The 18,840-nt window shown below is 49.9% G+C and overlaps 6 protein-coding genes across 6 annotated transcripts; 4 read left to right on the top strand and 2 right to left on the bottom strand.

The window, feature by feature from the left end:
* Window positions 1-1,479: 1,479 nt before the first annotated feature.
* N7529_011334 (tyrosine protein kinase SWE1) lies at window positions 1,480-4,644 on the top strand (the record flags this gene model as incomplete). Its single annotated transcript, XM_057246860.1, has 1 exon — window positions 1,480-4,644. The coding sequence occupies one exon, from the start codon at window positions 1,480-1,482 to the stop codon at window positions 4,642-4,644; it is 3,165 nt and encodes a 1,054-aa protein (XP_057092209.1).
* Window positions 4,645-6,023: 1,379 nt separating this feature from the next.
* N7529_011335 (putative mRNA splicing factor RNA helicase (Cdc28)) lies at window positions 6,024-9,371 on the top strand (the record flags this gene model as incomplete). Its single annotated transcript, XM_057246861.1, has 1 exon — window positions 6,024-9,371. The coding sequence occupies one exon, from the start codon at window positions 6,024-6,026 to the stop codon at window positions 9,369-9,371; it is 3,348 nt and encodes a 1,115-aa protein (XP_057092210.1).
* Window positions 9,372-9,656: 285 nt separating this feature from the next.
* On the top strand, window positions 9,657-10,004 carry N7529_011336 (cytochrome b5-like heme/steroid binding domain-containing protein; the record flags this gene model as incomplete). Its single annotated transcript, XM_057246862.1, has 2 exons — window positions 9,657-9,833; window positions 9,927-10,004. 2 exons carry the CDS (start codon window positions 9,657-9,659, stop codon window positions 10,002-10,004), a joined length of 255 nt encoding a protein of 84 aa, XP_057092211.1.
* Window positions 10,005-10,357: 353 nt separating this feature from the next.
* N7529_011337 (putative nuclear migration protein) lies at window positions 10,358-12,878 on the bottom strand (the record flags this gene model as incomplete). The annotated part of the gene is made up of 2 exons (XM_057246863.1): window positions 10,358-11,214; window positions 11,270-12,878. 2 exons carry the CDS (start codon window positions 12,876-12,878, stop codon window positions 10,358-10,360), a joined length of 2,466 nt encoding a protein of 821 aa, XP_057092212.1.
* A 47-nt stretch (window positions 12,879-12,925) lies between these two features.
* Window positions 12,926-14,338, bottom strand: N7529_011338 (uncharacterized protein; the record flags this gene model as incomplete). The annotated part of the gene is made up of 1 exon (XM_057246864.1): window positions 12,926-14,338. One exon carries the CDS (start codon window positions 14,336-14,338, stop codon window positions 12,926-12,928), a length of 1,413 nt encoding a protein of 470 aa, XP_057092213.1.
* A 2,668-nt stretch (window positions 14,339-17,006) lies between these two features.
* On the top strand, window positions 17,007-17,801 carry N7529_011339 (haloacid dehalogenase, type II; the record flags this gene model as incomplete). The annotated part of the gene is made up of 1 exon (XM_057246865.1): window positions 17,007-17,801. One exon carries the CDS (start codon window positions 17,007-17,009, stop codon window positions 17,799-17,801), a length of 795 nt encoding a protein of 264 aa, XP_057092214.1.
* Window positions 17,802-18,840: the final 1,039 nt, after the last annotated feature.

Consider the following 18,840-nt stretch of genomic DNA (forward strand, 5'->3'; position numbering starts at 1 on the left):
ATGGTGTAGTGCTCGAAATTAGATCTTCAACTATACGTAGAATATTTCGGATATCTCTAGATATCATTAAAATTTAAGGGAAAATCAAATGAACTACAAACATACGATGTCTGTCAGTGGATATGTGGCCCAAGATATTCCCGCAATTTGCGCCACTCGGACTGGACCCGATTAATCCGGTGATTCTCTCTTTTTTTTTCCCTCCTTCATACTAATATTCTTGTAGTGGAGTTTTGCCATGATGGGTCATATTCCGAAATTCGGGGGGGAACTCACGGGTACAAAAGCAAGGGCGAGTTCGCGTGGTCCTGAAAGAATTTTTCTCTCTCTTTCTATTGAGTCCATCTTACAAGGGATACACAGCATAGTACTGCAGCATCAAGAACTAAGAAAAAGAAAAAAGAGAAAAGGCCAATGAGGAAAGCGAGAATTTGGTACAACATCTCCCCCCTCTTGTTTATTGAGGTGGCGTTCAGGTACTGCAGGGGCCGTGCGGGAAATTTTATTTGAGTTGATTTGATTTTTCATTCTTTTTGGTTGTTAGGGAAGATACAATTCTACTTTCTTTTCACGTTTACAAAAAATCAACAAAATCTCTTCTTATTAAGATATAAGCCATCCAGAGTTCATTTCCGACTTCATCGAGTTCGTGTTGTTCTGAAGGGATGATTTTATAGATCGGAACCATGGTTCAACTGATGCTTACATAATTGTTATCATCACGCGTCACCCTAATCCACTTTGGGCATCAAACGATAACAACGCGACTCGCGTTAATCGAATCAAACCAGCCTTTTTTCTAACTCCCAAAGGTTCAACTCCAGGGCTATCTTTATGATCTTAAGCATTCCGATATCCCATTTCTCGGCTTCTTGTTAATTCATTAATCCAAAACCCTTCCAAACGGACTTGCACAACACTCCTGTCCTTCGAAACCCTTGGAGGCCCCCCCCCCAAAACCCTCGACCGCATTTCACACCCTCCTCGTGGGACGATATCCGCCTTCTAATCGCGGGATCTACCCCTTGCAACCTTTTTCGCCTTGAAACAACTCTAGGAGAAAGGATCCCTTGGACACTTTCTATTTTAGAGTCTTAAGTCTATCGCGTCGATGTATATGTGAGACATTCGCGTATCAAGATCAATCACGCGTGTGTTTATGTCCTAAGCGCATGGTGAATTCCTCCTCGCGAGTGTGGTGACTCGGTCATTTTGCATTGCCACTCGCACCTACCTTCCCAACATTCCAGTGCCTTCCTAGTGGACGCCCTTGAATCATCCGGGTTGTGAATTTTTTTGTGTATGGTTCAGTGTTGTTGACCTTCCAACGCGTCAACACTTGATTGAAATCTTGTTGGATATCTATATTCTCTCTCGCGTGTTCGAACCGTTATTGAGTGGTTCGAAGAGAAAGAAAGCAAAGGATAAAGTGACGCTCTCCCATTCCCTCGTTGCGCAGCACCTAGACACATTCCGATCATGGTCGCAACCTTTTCGCCGCACCGGGACTCCGGAGGCACGCTACACCTGTCGCACTCGCACTCAGGGATTCATCACGTTGATGCCAGCTCGGCCATCCGACAATTACGCCGCTCATTATCGCGCTCACCATCCAAGAGCTCCAACTTCTTTCTCAATCCACGTACTCAGTCGCCCTCCAAATCAGCTTACATTTCTTCACCATTATCGCCCTCTCGACGCGCTTCCCAAAACAACTTTGTTTTGTTTCCATCTCATCAGTCTCCTCTCGCAGTTCCTTACCCACCAAGCGCTAAAATCTCTCGACCGGTCATGCGACGACGCACGTCACCCCGCAGTCCGGCCAAGCGCGCTCTGAGTGTCTCGACTGACGGTGGAAACGCGACTCCCACTCAATCCATCTCTTTGCCTCCAGGTGAAGAAAATGATTTGACTCTCGATGATTTGGTTCCCACCGGTTTGAGCACCACTCCCGATAGTCCCTGTGCGAACAACACTCCAATCTTCCAAGGTGAATCAACTTTTGCGCCACGGTCAACGCTATCGCGCATCGAAAAGCGACGCAGTGGTACCTTTGGTTCCTTTGCGACTGGAAGCCCATTAAAACGCAGCGACGGTATAATGAACCTTGACCAAGCCTCGCGGGGTAGTCCTTCTGCAAAGCGGCGCAGCGTGCACAACCCCAACTGTTCAACGGAATTTAGTATTTTCGACAACGAGGTTGAGGACGCCACTCCTGAAGGGTCTCCCATAAACGAGATTCCATCATTCCCGACACCCGTTCAACCTCACAGTCCATTTGCAACAATTCCCAAGCGCTCCTCATCTCTACGACGATCAACCTTGCAGCAGCGTGGTGAGCGACCCCTCTTTGGGCGACCAAGAAACATGGACGAGGAATCAGACACATCACCTCCTGGTACTCCATTGACTGTTCGGCCGCGAATGTCGTTCGACAGCAGCTTGTTTCAGCCTGGCAGTGAGAACATTTTCTCTCCCAAGCCGCCAGCTAGTCCTCTCTTCTCAAACTCTCCCGCTAACCCTCCTCCTGCCATCACAACCACACAACCTTCTCGGGCCGCTGCTCATCCCCTCTCTCGCACTATCACACAATCCTCTTCCGGGTCAAGTCTCGATGATTCGCCCACTCATGAACCAGTTCACAAGCCCGAGGGGCGACGGACCATCTTCAATTTCTCCAAGTCTCTACCCGCTGGGGCTACTCGTCCTGCTGTTGTGCGTCGTCTCACGCGAGAGGACTCGGGAGAATTCGCTACACCGGACAACTACAAACTTGTCAAGCCTCTACCAGCGGCATTCATGTCAACTGGCCTTATTTCCAAGAAGAACCGCAATGCGGAGGAGGCTGGCCCAGCCTTCAACAAGAACATGCCTGATACGCCCTGCAAGCGACCTGTCAACCTGTTCACTGCCGGTCCCAACCCGACTGACCGACTATTTGATAAATCACGGCTGGTGCAGCAGTCAGATGCGCCTTCCGCCTCTCCTTTCAACCCACCCACTACCTCGCGCCCCAAGCCAAGTCCCTTCGCTCGTGGAATGGGCATCTTTGGTAGCAGCTTCAATCGCCCTGAGGTCTCCCGCCGTGGAAGTTTTGCCAGCATCGATGGTGATGAATTAAACCTGGCTCAATCACCATCATCCCGACAGGACAGCCAGCCTCTGAATGACGACTTCCCCCCTACTCCCACCAAGCAACCTTTCCTCCCATCTCGCACCTATCCTCCATCCACTGGTTCCATCCCCTCTTTGGAACGGCTGTCAGACACAGCTACTCCTCTTCACGAAAGGCTGTTGCAGGCTTCGCCTCATACCCCTCGTGACCAGTACTTCCCTCCCGATCCTAGTGGTTTATCTATCTCCGTACCCAATGACCAGCAGTCTGTGCGCGCAGATCACGAGCTTCCAGCTACTCCGACCGGACCTCGAGATTCTTGGGCATCTTTCAGACGGCCCAGTTTGCAAATCAGTGGCTACCATGCTCCCGATGTGGATCCCACTCTGACATCCCGCTTCGACAATGTTGAGCTTATTGGAACCGGCGAGTTCTCACAGGTATTCCGCGTCGCCCAACCGCATGACGCATCTTTCCCTTCTGTCTTCTCTCTGCCTTCCAGTGAGCCAAAGTCACCAGGTTCTCTGCCACATCAAGTCTGGGCTGTGAAGAAAAGCAAGCAACCCTACCTTGGATTGAAGGATCGTGAACGTCGCATTCGCGAGGTTGACATTCTCAAAACTTTGACAAATTGCGACCACGTTGTTTCCTTCATGGATAGCTGGGAGAACATGGGTCACCTTTACATTCAAACTGAATTTTGTGAAGAGGGCAGCTTGGATGGTTTCTTGGCCCAAGCCGGCCTCAAGGCCCGACTTGATGACTTCCGTATTTGGAAGATCCTGCTCGAGATGTCATTGGGTCTAAAGGAAATTCACGATGAGGGCTTCATCCACCTTGACCTCAAACCTGCCAACATTCTGGTCACCTTTGAAGGAACCTTAAAGATTGGTGACTTCGGTATGGCAGCCCGCTGGCCGGCGGAGGATGGCATTGAAGGTGAAGGTGATCGCGAGTATATCGGGCCGGAGATTCTCAGGGGCCAATTTGACAAGCCGGCGGACATTTTCTCCCTTGGTCTGATCATTTTTGAAATTGCGGGCAACGTTGAGCTTCCTGACAATGGATTATCTTGGCAAAAGCTTCGCAATGGGGATATGAGCGATGTACCAAGCCTCACCTTCAGTTACGATAGCAAAATCTCTCGTGATGCTACTGGAAACCCTATCGCCAAGGAGTCATCTTTTGAAGAACTCTGCACCTCCGACTTGGGTGACGATTTTGGCGATGATTTCCTGACTAGCCGTCAGCTGAGCACCCCCAAGCCTCAGTCTGTCGCACGCAGCGGAGAGCTCACCGATCCACCTGCCTTCATGGTCGACCCATACCACCCACAGTCGCTGGACGAAATTGTCCGGTGGATGATTTCTCCCGAACCTCAACATCGGCCCACCGCCGACCAAATATTGGAAACTTACGGAGTCCAATTTATCAATCAACGACGCCGCGCTGGCGCCACCGTCTTCGAGGGTAACTGGGGCCCCGCTGACGAGATCTTGGCCGAAGATGCCGAAATGATCGACGTGTAATTTAATATCCCTTTTACCATGTGCATATGGAGGGTGTTCCATGCTTTTTGTATTTCTCTTTGTTTCCTTTTGTCACCTTTCTCTCGGCGTTCGCCCACACGGGGCATTTGTTTTCTCACTTTGATACTACTTTTACGACTTTCCTTCCAGACTTCAATTGAAGCTGGACTCTTCCATCCTGCGGATTGGACTTGGGCGTTCTTGATCCTTCGGTTTGGATCCGGCGTTACCTTCCGTTGCGGACATTGCGATATTATGGCTCGGTGGAGTTCACGGGTATTCAGCCCTGGTCGATGGAGTCTCTCCATTTGTTCTCACGGATATTTTTTCTTTTTTCCTTTGTACGATCTCCTACCTAGCATTACGAGATGCCAGAAATACCAAACATCACAGGGTGCTTCTGGAACTGGCCATGGGTCCGTATTCTCTAAGACGTCTCTGGTTTGGTCCCAACCTTGTCCACTGATATCGTCTGGAACGGTGTCCCTTGAAGACATCACCGCAATCTTTGTCTTTGGTTTGATTTTTGATTTTTTTTCTTTTTCTCATGACCAATGTGTGCCCTCGGGCAATGATGACCCCATTTTCTTTGAGCGATCTGCGCTAGCTTGGTGTCTTTAGTTGTATACCTGGGTTCCATATCTGTATAGCAATTGTGGAATTATGAATTGAACGATTACTCTGTGAATACCTAGGCAGTCAATGTAGACTTGTGTAGTTTTACATAACTTTCTATCTGCGAATTGGATAGGATTGATATTAACCTTCACCTATCGTAGCATCGAGCTATTAATCGATATTCAAGACCTGGGGAACTTTGGTCACTTACCTACATATGTAGGTTACTCGATTAATCTCAATGTTATATATACGCTGATTCATTCGATTACTCTTCGTAGAGCTATACAGCCCTGGAGGACTTAGGAGGCACGCTAGACCACACGTACATCTGTACAGATATATATTGTCGATTTAGTAGGAAATAAAAATTAGTTTATACGATCAATTTCAAAGTATCATTCTAGCTGTATTCTCCTCTTCTTAATGAAAGAACGGAAAAAACAAAACCACGGACACTATTCAACAAAATGCAATGAAGATATACGTACATGTATATACTAGCATTGTACTGAGTTGTCGTATATATCGCGGATCGCCACGGGATTTCTTGGCAGATCAAACTTCTCCAGCTCTACGTTTTTGACCTCACCTCCGATTTCACAGCTCATATTCTGCTTGAACATTTCCTATATTCGCATCAATCTCTTGGCCATATTTCCTACATTATGCGCCACTTCCACTAAGCTCGAAACACCTTACCACTCCACACTCTGGCTTTCCACCTCGACATCCCTCCCTGAACACCAAACCCGCACATTATGGAACACAAAAGTTTCGTGTCGCAAAACCTCATCCGCCTCACGGGCGCGTCAGACCCTACTGTCGTCGACTTCGTTCTCGCAACCGCCAGCTCATCCAAGTCAACCTCCTCCCTCACAGATACGCTTTCATCCTTCCTCGACGCTCCCAATTCCGCCGATGTCGGTACCTTCGCTCGAGATCTCCATAGTCGCATGGGCAAGGGCCCCCAACCTGCGTCCGTGGCCAAGCCTGCGGTGAACAAAGAATCATCAAAAAAGAAATACCGCCTAGTGGAAATGGACGAAGATCAACCAGATCCCACCTCATTAGGACCCATTAATGTCGAGGCTGACCGCGAGCGAGAGCGACGGAAAAGACGCGAGAGAGACAGTGATAAGGACAGAAGTAGGAACAAGCGCGAGGAGCCCCGAAGCCGAGAAACAGACGACAGTCGAAAACGCGATCGTAGTCGGGATGGGGAGAGCCGCGACCGACCGCGCACCAAAAAGCTCCGCAAGAAAGATGATGACTTCGAGGATAGATGGGGCGACGAGGAAATCCCCGAAGACCAATATGAGGGCGAACAGGAGGGATTCGAAGAGTCACCCTCGAAGCGGACACGACTTGACGATGGCTCTGCTTCGCCCCGTCCGGCGGACGATATCGATCCCAAGACCCAGGAAGAGATTGATCGCCAGCGAGATCTGCGCGAACGAGACGAGTTCGCGAAGCGGTTGGCCAGCAAGGACAATAGCAAAACGAAGAAGATTGTGGAGGACCGCACGCGCGATGGAGAGGCTGCACGCCGGCGTGCGCTGGCGGATGATGCCAGTTCGCGGGCTGCGATGATGCCTGATTTGCGGGAGAGATCTCGACAGGAGTACTTGAAGAAGCGTGAGACGGAACGTCTGGCGCTGTTGCGACGACAGGTTGTCGAGGAAGCTGCTGAGTTGCGCGAGAATCCTAATCTTTCTCGAAAGGAGAAAGAGGAGTTTGCGCGCAACAGAGAGGTCCTCCGGATTGCCGAGGAACGACTTCGAATAGACGACCACCGTGATGGGTACATGATGCCCGACGACTATATTACGGAGAAGGGAAAAATCGATCGCAAAAAGAAGGAAGACGCTCTGTATAAGCGGTACGTTGAGCGTGATGAGCTGGGCCAGGAACGGTTCGTGACTGAGCACGAGGAATGGGAGCTCGAACAAGCTGCCAAGGCTAAGGCGCAGATTAAGAAGGCTGAGTTTGTTGATGAGGGAGACTATGAATATGTTTTCGACGATTCACAGCAGATCAACTTTGTTATGGATGCCAAGCTTGATGGGACGCAGAAGCCGATGACCAAGGAGCAACTTCAATTCAAGGAGCAGGTCGATGCAGCCGAAAAGAAGGCTACTACTATGGAAGAGACCCGTAAGAGTCTACCTATCTACCAATTCCGTGATCAGATCATCCAGGCCGTGGCCGACCATCAGGTCCTGATCATTGTTGGTGAAACCGGTTCTGGAAAGACGACCCAAATCCCGCAGTATCTCCATGAGGCCGGTTATACGAAAGACGGTCTGAAGATCGGGTGCACACAGCCGCGACGAGTTGCTGCCATGAGTGTTGCTGCGCGTGTGGCAGAGGAAATGGGCACGAAGATCGGAAATGAGGTTGGCTATGCTATTCGATTTGAAGACAATACGAGCGACAAGACCATTCTCAAGTACATGACTGATGGAATGTTGCTGCGAGAACTGTTGACCGAGCCTGATCTGAGTCAGTACTCGGCTTTGATGATCGACGAGGCTCACGAACGGACGGTGCCGACTGATATTGCCTGTGGTCTGCTCAAGGATATTGCAAAGGCACGACCTGATTTGAAGCTTCTCATTTCCTCGGCCACTATGGACGCACAGAAGTTCCAGAAGTACTTTGACGATGCACCTATTTTCAATATTCCTGGTCGTCGCTACCCTGTTGACGTGCACTACACTTCGCAGCCCGAAGCCAATTATCTCGCTGCGGCCATTACTACCGTCTTCCAGATCCACGTCACCCAGGGTCCTGGAGACATTCTGGTTTTCTTGACTGGTCAAGAGGAAATTGAAGCTGCGGAGCAGAGTTTACAAGAAACAGCTCGAAAGTTAGGGAGCAAGATTCCGGAGATGATCATTGCTCCCATCTATGCCAACTTGCCGTCCGAGCTACAGACCAAGATCTTTGAGCCTACACCACCTAAGGCGCGAAAGGTGGTCCTTGCCACCAATATTGCTGAGACCAGTCTGACCATCGATGGCATTGTCTACGTCATTGACCCCGGCTTCGTCAAGGAAAATGTATTCAACCCCCGCACAGGTATGGAGAGCCTGGTAGTTACACCATGCTCGCGAGCCTCAGCCAACCAGCGAGCCGGTCGTGCTGGTCGTGTTGGACCCGGTAAATGCTTCCGCCTGTACACCAAGTGGGCGTACTACAACGAGTTGGAGGAGAACACCACACCAGAGATTCAACGGACCAACCTGAACGGTGTCATCCTGATGCTGAAATCACTGGGTATCGACCAGCTTCTCGACTTCGACTTCATGGACCCGCCTCCAGCCGAGACCATCATCCGCGCCCTGGAGCAGCTCTACGCTCTAGGCGCTCTCAATGACCGCGGCGAACTGACCAAGGTTGGCCGACAAATGGCCGAGTTCCCCACGGACCCAATGCTTGCCAAAGCCATTCTCGCCTCCGACAAATACGGTTGTGTCGAAGAAGTTCTTTCAATTGTCTCCATGCTTGGCGAAGGCAGCGCCCTTTTCTTCCGACCAAAAGACAAAAAGATCCACGCGGATAGCGCCCGCAACCGCTTCACTATCAAGGAAGGCGGCGACCACCTCACCCTCCTCAATGTCTGGAATCAATGGGTGGACTCGGACTTCAGCACGATCTGGGCCAAAGAAAACTTCCTGCAACAGCGCAGTCTCACTCGGGCCCGCGACGTCCGCGACCAACTTGCCAAACTCTGCGACCGAGTCGAGGTTTCTATCAGTACGTGCGGTGCTACGAATATCCAACCTATTCAGAAAGCTATTACGGCAGGATTCTTCCCCAATGCGGCCAGACTCCAGCGTGGTGGTGATAGTTATCGAACTATTAAGAATGGGCAGTCGGTGTACTTGCATCCTTCTAGCACTCTTATGGAGGTCAATCCCCGTTGGGTGATTTACTTCGAATTGGTCCTTACTAGTAAGGAGTATATGCGGAGTAATATGCCTTTACAGGCGGAGTGGTTAGTTGAGGTTGCACCGCATTATTATAAGAAGAAGGATTTGGAGAGCCTTGGGTTGGATCGGAAGGTATCTAAGGGACAGGGAGCAGTTGGGGAGAAGAAGTAGTATATTCACATAATATGTACGCAGTGCAGTCATTCCTTGAATATCTGAATAGCTTCACATTCACGTTCACCATAATAAAGAATCCACCAATCACATCCACTGTAATTCAAACCGCGGCAAAATTGACTTGGACCTCGGTTCCTCCGCTTTTCCGGGGTTTGTGTGACAACGTCACTCTACTCCAGTCTCTCTTTCTCTCCCTCTCTACTATTTAATACCTTGGTCGATTCACGATACACGATTCTCTATTCTTGATCCAATACATATCCTCTCTCTAATTCCACCATGTCTCAAACATTTACCCCCGCAGATGTGGCCTCCCACAACACCGCCGACAAAGGCCTCTACATCATCGTCGATAACAATGTCTTCGATGTCACCAAATTCATTGATGAACACCCTGGCGGCGCAAAGATCCTTAAGCGTGTAGCAGGAAAGGATGCATCCAAGCAGTTCTGGAAGGTATGTTTTGAAGAATTAAAGATTCTAAGAGTTCCAAATGTTTCACATCGGCAACCCGGCTATTCAAGTCTAACCGTTACCCGCACACTATAGTACCACAATGAATCCGTGCTGAAGAAGTACACACCTAAATTGAAGATTGGCGAGGTCAAGGACGCTGCAAAGCTGTGATCATTGAATGGGATATCATACATTTTTTGAAGAGCGAGGTGCGATGCGATGTACCTACTGCGGATTTTCTATACCCGATATGAGCTTCTGTTGAATGCATTAAAACATATACATTATAGACATATAAACGGACGGTAAAGATACTAATAGTGAGACACGAACGCCCAATGATGCAAATCAAAGTGGTATCAACTCGAAAACGAGAAATGTAGGGAATGAAAAGAAGGGAGAGAGGATAACATATCCAGTACGACCATGGCGATCAACCCCAGGTCATCCCAACAGAAAAGAAATAGGAAAGAGAGAGACAAAATGAAAAAAAGAGAAGAGTGAAAAGTCAAAGTGAGAGAGACTCAAAACCCACGGAAAGGATCAGACCCTTCAGGCCGATAGGAGAACTCGCTATCCACAACAGAAGGCGTATCGAACTCATACCGTCTCTCACTCCACTGACTAGACGTCTTCCTCGTATGTTTCTGACGAGGCGTCGGCCTAGGCCGGTTCATCTGTTCAGCATGATGATCAATAAACGCCTCCATCCGCACAGTTCCCATATCAAACATGTTAGAGGCCGCCACACTTGTCATCGAAGTCCGCTGACTAACACTGCTCTGCCGACTGAGCGGGATCGGCACGGGGAAGTGCAGTTCCGGGGAGCCGACCGTGGTCCCACTATGCGAGGATGGCATGGTTCCCTGGCTGGAGAAGCTGCGGAGAGTGTGGAGAGCGTGGAGGGCTGGCGGGCGGGGGCCAGTATTGCTGCGTTTGCGATTGTGTGAGAAGCGAGGGACATGTGGAGCTGCGGCTGCCAGGTCGATGCTTTCTTTTGAGGGAAGTTCTGGGAGGTCTGGGACGGATGGAGCGCCGGCGCTGTTGAAGGAGCGTTTTCCGGGCATTGGGCGCGGACGGCCTTTTGCTACGCGGATTGAGTCGCGGATCGGGTTTCTGCGGAGGGTTGCTGTTGGGGGTGTGGGAGAGGCTTCTTCTGTTGGGACCGGGGGTAGGGAAGCAAGTTCTTGGAGGCCCATTGAGGAGTGGCTGAGGAAAGAGAGGGCTGTGAGCCAGACATAGTGGCGTTCGATTGTTAGGGCGGTGAATTTGAGGGCTCGCTGGGGGGTGAGCACGAGGATTGAGCGGTTGAATGGGGTTGGGGAGCTGCCTTTGGGCAGGGGATTGTCGTCTTTGACGTCAAGGACGGATTGGATGGTGACTGTGCTTCGGGTCAGTGATCATTGAATGGTTCAAGAGTGTAATGGGAATCTTACATTTCCGACCACTCTTGCCTAGCAAGGCTGGTCCACTTGTGGGCTGCTTGCTACTCCACATAATAGAGCCTTCGTATGGTGCGAGCCAGACCCATCGCTTGTGGCGCACACCGCTGCTTGTGATATTCGCAGACACCTCGTCGGGATTCTTGCCTTCCCAATTATCCTTGGACTCGCCCATGCCAAAGGACTTGCGCCGACGCACGTATTTGAACATCCATTCGCCAACCATCGTTTGCGCAATAGCATCAACGACACTGGTTGGCTGCACGCCGCCAACGGAATCCTGTCGTTCGCGTTGGTCCTGGCTCTGATACGACGGGGTTGGCCTGTGTGAGGCGCGTTTATGAGACACGCGCCGCTCGTGGGGTGCAGTGATGTCGTCAAATGGCATAGGCGGTGGTGGCCGGTATGGTCGGTATGAAGGAGACTCTGGAGAGAAGGTCGAGATTGATCGTGATGGGGAAGACCGTGTCTCGGGGCCCTCGGTCAGATCCGATTGAGACATCGCAGCTGCGGACCGGACCCGGCGGAGAGTCGGTCGTCGAACGAGTGATTGCCCGCCACGATCCGAGAATTGCCTTCCGGTTGAACGGGTCGGACTTGGGGGTCCGTCGCTGCGATTGAGGGGGAGTTTGCGAGAACTGAAGCGCATGGGGACGGGGAATGGTGGCGCGATGCTTGAGCCTGCGCTGCCGCTGTCGAGGCTTGGCTCGCTGGGACTCCGAGCGCGAGTCCTCTGGTGTGCAGCTGTTCCGCTAGAAATCATGGCCATCTTACGCATGCCGGATTGGCGAATACTTGAAGACGCCGTGCTGGATCGCTGAGAAGGACGGGAACGGCTGATGGCGGGGGGCATTGACTCTGGGCTGGAGAGTTGCTCGTCAATTTCAGGGAGGGCCATGTCGTCTAGACTGGGAGTCGATTTTGCGTTGACTAGCTTGCCGCGGCTGACGGTGTATGAGGCAAATGGCCGGGTGAGGAGCTCATCATCAGTGAAGACATCGCGTTCTTCGTGGGGGCCTTCATCGTCACTGTTATGTTCGAAGCCAGCGAAGAGACTGCTGGACCGGAGAGGTCGTCGAATATTGGACATCGCATCGTTTGAAAGGGGCCCATTGTCGTTGTTACCTGGGTAGGCTTGAACATGATCTGGGCCTGGTGCTCTTGGGGGTTTCACAGGACGATCTATCGCTGCACGTATCTGGTTCCGCTTTTCAGACCGAGGCGGGAGCGGAGGTGCAGTGTATGACTCGAGGCTATTCTCTCGAGATTCGGGATGAGGGATGGTATCTTGAATCGCGGATGGGAGGAGACTGGCAGGAAGTTTGACGGGACGTTGATCAATACGGATTTCCTCGGTTTGAATGGCAACAGATCGGCAATCAGCAATTGATCGGAAGTTGGCTTGGCATGAAACATTCTTAGTTTGCGGCGGAAGAACCACGCTGTTTCGAGGGGAGGAGGGTTCTGAGCCTGGGGCGTGAATGGTGATTACTGGAATGTCCATTTGAGATGGGACATCATTCGGCGACAAACTGGTACGCTTTTGGCTTTGGGGAACTTCCGGTCCTGGTGCAACATCGGTCTGAGTGGATGCCGATGTCATTTGCGCCGGCTCTGGGGTGGGCTGAGTTGACCTCGGGGTTGAGTCGGTCACCTTGGGCGTCCACGGGGACTCGGGGGTTCGCCCACAGTCTGGCAAGCGGAAGAGACCATCTCGGTTGCAATTGTGAGTGTTGCAGTATCCTTCATCTCAGGGCTGCTTGTAGCCTCTGTATTCTCGTTTCTCCATCCTGGGACATGTGTCGACCCAGAAACATGGATCTCCACGGCGGTCGCCGCGATTGTGGGCGACGGAGGAGGCGAGTACTGAATCCCAATATCGCGAGACTCGACTGCCACCTTGGGCGACTTGATGGGGCTATCGGTTTCGACATCTCTGGCACGGATATCCGCGGTAACGGGAAATTCCGAGCTCTGCATAGAAAGACCCAAAAGCTTCCTTGCTTTATAAGAGATGCTATGCGATGCCTGTGAGTGAACTGACATTGGACGCTCCTCAGGAAGAGCCTCTGGAGAGGAAGGAACCTCATCGTCGGATGGGACAAACTCATCCTCTTCATCAAATTCGAGTTCTTCAGCCAAATTCAACCCAGAGCTGTTATTAAATCCAGGGGCAATACTTATAACGGAGTACCGCACATTACGGAACTGGGCCTGGTCTTCGCCGTCATCTGAGCTGAGGGTGGTCACACTGGTACGCCTGCGGCCTAAGCTACTAGACGCGATACTAGCGGAGTCACTTTCCTTAGCTTTATCGGCATCGCCATTTTCGCTCGGTTGCGAATGTGAATGGAGAGTTGCGACTTCCTGGGCGGCTGCGACCTCGTTCAACACAGTTTTCAGACGGCCCTCTGCAACATGGATCTTGCGCTCCAATTTGCGTCGTTCATCCGCCCAGGAGTCCTGATCACGGTTCCAGAGTAATTGCGTGTTTTCGAGATCCTCTTCACGATTCCGAGTTTTCTTTTGTGCCTGCTCAAGCTTTTTACGGACATCACCGATGTTTTGGACCGCTTCGTCGCGCTCCCGGGCCAGCTCGGCCATCGCAGATGACGTCCCGCCTTCCAACAGCTGGATTTGATGTTTCAACGAGCGTCCTTCCCGGGTCACCTGGGATAAACTTTTGGATAGCGTTTCGTTTTCCGTCCTTGATTCGTCCAAGCTTTCCTCCAGTCCATCGATGGCCTTGGTTTTGTTTTCCACCTCCCGGCGTAGCGAGAGGATCTCTGATACCAGCGACGCATGGAGAGTTGGGGTGATCCTACGTGCGTCAAAGGGTGATAAAGTTTCTTCAACGAGATCATCTTCGTCTGTTTGACCGTCCGGGGAGAATGCGGGCGTTGGGAGACCAGGTGGAGAGGAAGGCGGACCGGGGGACGGGGAGGAATCTCGTCTGCGCGAAGGTCTTGATTTTGAACGAGCTTTTGGTGGAGCGCGAGATCTGTGATCGCTGGATGGTACCGGAGAAGGGCCCATCGAGGCCGGGGACTGCAAGTCTGCCATCTCTTGCGCATGTACTGGGAAGCCTCAAAGCATCCAGGCTTGTGCTAACCAGAGCACGTCACGCACCAGATCCCATCAATATACACGTACTTATATCATCCGATAACCGTTGAAGCCGTTAATATGGTGTGTATCGGGAATAGGGTTCACAGTATTGACATCCAAGATGTGGAGGGGGAGGGACGTATACAGTAATTGAACGTTGGGACCCTGTGAAACTTTGTGGAACGAGTCAGCCACCGTTACAATGCGTGGGATGTAGTTCAGAGCCCAATGCCGAGATTTGAATATGCACGGCGGTTAATTCTACTTACAGAGAGAGAGACAGAGAGAGTGAAAGAGGAAAATTGATCAGTCCGAAAAGACGACGATCTTGAGATTCCAGATCCTATCTGAAACGAGTCCGCTAAGACTTGAATTGATTACCTCAAGAATGAGATCAGCCTTGCGGCACGCATATCGGAAGTGCGCCGGATGCGAGGAGACTTGGAGGCGACTGCGCCTTCACAAAAAAAAAAAGCGTCAGGGGTGTTCGTTAGGGGGCGACATGGGGAAGCCAAAAACCCACCCGATTAGCCTACGCGCAGGATTACTCCACTGTAGCTGCCAGGACGGACGCACGGTGGTTCGGTGTTGATTCGGAAGAATATAATCTCAATTCGGATAAGAGTTGTTTAAGGGTATAACTATATATAGTTATCGTGGTCTGTTCGCAAGATCGAGGAGTCTACAAAGGTACGCGACAAGGGGTGTTGCGACCAAATACAAGGGATTGGTGGAGATTGAAGCTGTCAGGCTATTCGTGCACGTTCTAAAGGAACAAAGACGAAGAAAGGTTAAAAGATTAAACTGGAGCCGATGCAATTTTGAGAGCGAACTATTGACATCGAGTCATCGGAATGCTTGGGAGAGGGAAAAGAGTCGAGATAGTCGAGATTAGATTGACGTCCTGGGGTACAATAGTACGATATTGTACACAAGGTGTTCGTGTCTCAGGGTTCCACTGCGCGGAAGGACGGATATATTGCGAAGCTCATTTCTGTGCAAGGGAAGATCACCCCCTATTCTTTTGTATAATGATTGTATATAGTATTTATGGAGAAAGGCATTCATCCAAATTTGGCAAATGAATGACGAGAATATTTTTTTAAGAAAGACTCCGTAACGTCCAATGATATCAAGTTTGAAGTCATTATGGAGTACAGAGTAATATTAGCCAAATTGAATAAAAATGGGGAAATGACTTAGCGTGTTTGAAAACAGAATTAAATTGGCCCCTTCGTTGGCGTTTGAGTAGCGCATACATGGACGATCGCCAGAAGGTAATCTCATTGCATGAGAGAGCCTATGGTGGCCGGTGTTTCAGAATTGCATATGCAGCAGCGAGAGGTTGCTTATTTGCGCAACGCCCCTTGACGCCTCTTTGTGATGTTTGGACGGTAACAATTGTCCAGAAGTAACAATTGAGATTAGGGGTAATGTTTTGGCGATATCCATTCAAGGTCTCCACCGAGAGCTTCAAAACAATAAAAAAAACAAGCACCCACTTCGGCGGAAATGAGAACCAAACTCTTATTGTTTTGGGTTATGAAGTCTGGTACGCGAACGTACCTGGATTTGTGCCCCATAATTATATTGCTGGTCAGGCCTTGGGGTTTGCTGGGGGGTCTGTCGGGTCTGGATTCAGCGTTTTGGACATGCAGGTTCTGGTCGCATATGTGGTTGGAGTGGCGTAACATGTCAAGAATGCAAGCCAATGGTTATTGACAATAACTCTCAATTATTTTGTCCGGTGTACCCCGTCAAGAAAGGACCAGAGTACGGAGCAGGGAGTTGGAAATTGGACTAGCAACGGGGGAACACGCGAAGGAGTAACAGTCTCCGCGAACCAAACTCCGTCCATATTCTCCACCCTATCATATCCCATGCGTACTTTTTTTTCTTTTGCTGCTTTGAACGTGATTCAGACGGCCCGTTGACAGGTTCCATCCTTGAAAGTTGGAGCCGAGGGATTTCTTTTTCTTTTTTTCTTTTTTTCTTTTGTTTTGACAGCGCTAGTGGCAAGGCTAGCTAGTCTTGGAGGCGCAGATGTTGGATGATAGTGCATGCACGACTGGACGGGAGTTTCTTATCAAGCTTTTTTGATGAATCTTCAAGATTGAGGATAACCGAGGGAGTAAGATGTCAATGAAAAGTGATATTGATAAAAGCAAAAGCAATGAAATTGTTAATATTTAGAATGATATTGGATGTTGAGGTGAGAGAAGGGCGGAAAAGGAACAGGCAGAATGTTCTCACATTCTTCATTCTCTTCATTCTCTCTACTCAAAGTACGATCTCTGCTAAACGTACGAGAGTGTACCCTTGACAATATAAAATTTCATAGGTCTTACAAGTCACTGGATTTCAAGGCTGATATTTCCCCTTCGCCAGAACTATCAGCCCGTTAGATCTGGAGAAACTATTAACCTCGGTTCTTACTAATCAACTACAAGCGGACATATGATAAGTGATATATAGTTAGTACATGCAAGTCAATAGACTCATCATATTTAGGACCTCATCTCTGTGGATATTCCACTTCGGCAACTGAAGTCCCAATGCGGGGAAAAGATAATAAGCGACTTATCAACTGTTCAATTACCTTCCACTCCAATACCCCCGCAAAATGTCAAACCCACCAAAGATCTTATTCTTCGACACATTCGGCACAGTAGTCGAGTGGCGCACAAGCGTCACAAAAGAATTGAGCACGGCCTCCCTGCATGCCGCACGCAAGGACCTCTCAGCCGACCTACGGGCCCGTGTTTCAGCCATGACCTTTCACGACTGGCTAGCAATTGCCGAACAATGGCGATTATCGTACGGCATTTTTACCAGTACGTTTGATCCATCAACTGAATTCGTGTCCGTCGATCAGCACCACTACCGGGCGCTCGCGGAAATTCTCCAGAAACACGGTTTGGACGGCCTTTTTACCGACGAGGAGCGGTGGGAACTCTCTTTCAGCTGGCACCGGTTGAACCCATGGCCGGATAGTGCGCGGGGGCTGGAAATGTTGAATCAACGATTTGAGACGTCAACTTTGTCGAATGGGAATCTTTCCTTGTTGCGGGATTTGAAGACCCATGGCTCTTTGCCGTTTAAGCATTTGACTAGTGCAGAGGATTTCGGCGCTTATAAGCCCTCGCCGCTGGTTTATAAGGGTGCTGCAGAGAAACATGGCTATGAGCCCGGTCAATGTGCTATGGTTGCTGCTCATTTGAAGGACTTAAAGGGGGCCAAGGATTGTGGGTTCCAGACTATCTTTGTTGAACGTTATTTGGAGGAGGCGTGGTCTCCAGTGGATGTTGCCAAGGCGAAGGCTGAGGGCTGGGTTGATATGTGGGTTGATGTCGACTCGGGTGGATTTGTGGAGGTGGCTCGACGATTTGGGATTGAGACAGGTCAATCTGTGCTATGAGAGATTCTTCTCGAAGGATGAATCGAGTCAATGCCTCCTTCCATGCTTCGATTTACGTATGCAAGATTTGAATGAACCAATAATTATGTTTTACGAAAGACCAAGTCGTCTCCGGCTCATCTAAAATCTTGGTCCAGAGTACTGGGAACATCACAGAAATGTGAGAACATCGGCGGATTTGCGAAATGGGTGGCAGGTCTGAGGGATCAGAAATTTTTCCTTTTGAAAGGTAGGTGCTATTCGATCTTGCATCTATATGACGACTTGCACAGCTTTATCACAGCCGTATACAACATAATTGAGAGCAGACAACGGGTGTTTTGTTACCTCCATTTGGAGTTCAGTCATGTCTCACCACCTATCTAGTCATTGAAAACTCATAGTGAGGCTTTTGCACGCCCTACTCAGAGTATAAATACTGCGTACCCCGTCGTGGCTCTTGACATTGCCCCGATGAGAGGCGTTTGTGCGACCTCATAGAAGAAGCCAGTTCTAGCGCAATTATCACCCATACCAAGTGTTTGGCAGTATTCGCTTGTGATTTCTTTATTCCTTATCCGAAACTCCAGGTGTTGCAATCCTTGGATCAATGTCCAGATCAAGGGCGGATGGTCTGCGGATATGGGTATTTGTGTGTGCCGTTTGTCACTTTGTCTTGATTTTGCCATCATCCAAATTCTGACTAGCATGCGGTCATTCAAACAACTTGTGATTATCCAGCTAGGCCTGTCTGTATTTGTGAATCGGCTGTGGTATTCCGATGCATATGCCGTCCATTCGGGTTATGTTCCGGAATTGCAGTTCTGTCTGTGATATTAATTCCTCGCAGTCAAAGGCTGATGAGACGAGTGACAAGACCACCTCGACCTAAACGATGGATTGTATTCCGTGGTACGCTCTATCGAGTCAAGTAGGATTGATATGAGAATAGACTAGTTGAAAGAGTGCTATGGGTTGTGTTAAATAAAACCCCTAGAGTGAAATTCCAAAGTAGGTGTAGGTACATGCATCCGTATAGTTAGCTTCGCTTTGTGTACGG

This window comes from Penicillium soppii (assembly GCF_028829465.1).
Source record: "Penicillium soppii strain IBT 18220 chromosome Unknown utg000010l, whole genome shotgun sequence".
NCBI classification, from domain to species: domain Eukaryota; kingdom Fungi; phylum Ascomycota; class Eurotiomycetes; order Eurotiales; family Aspergillaceae; genus Penicillium; species Penicillium soppii.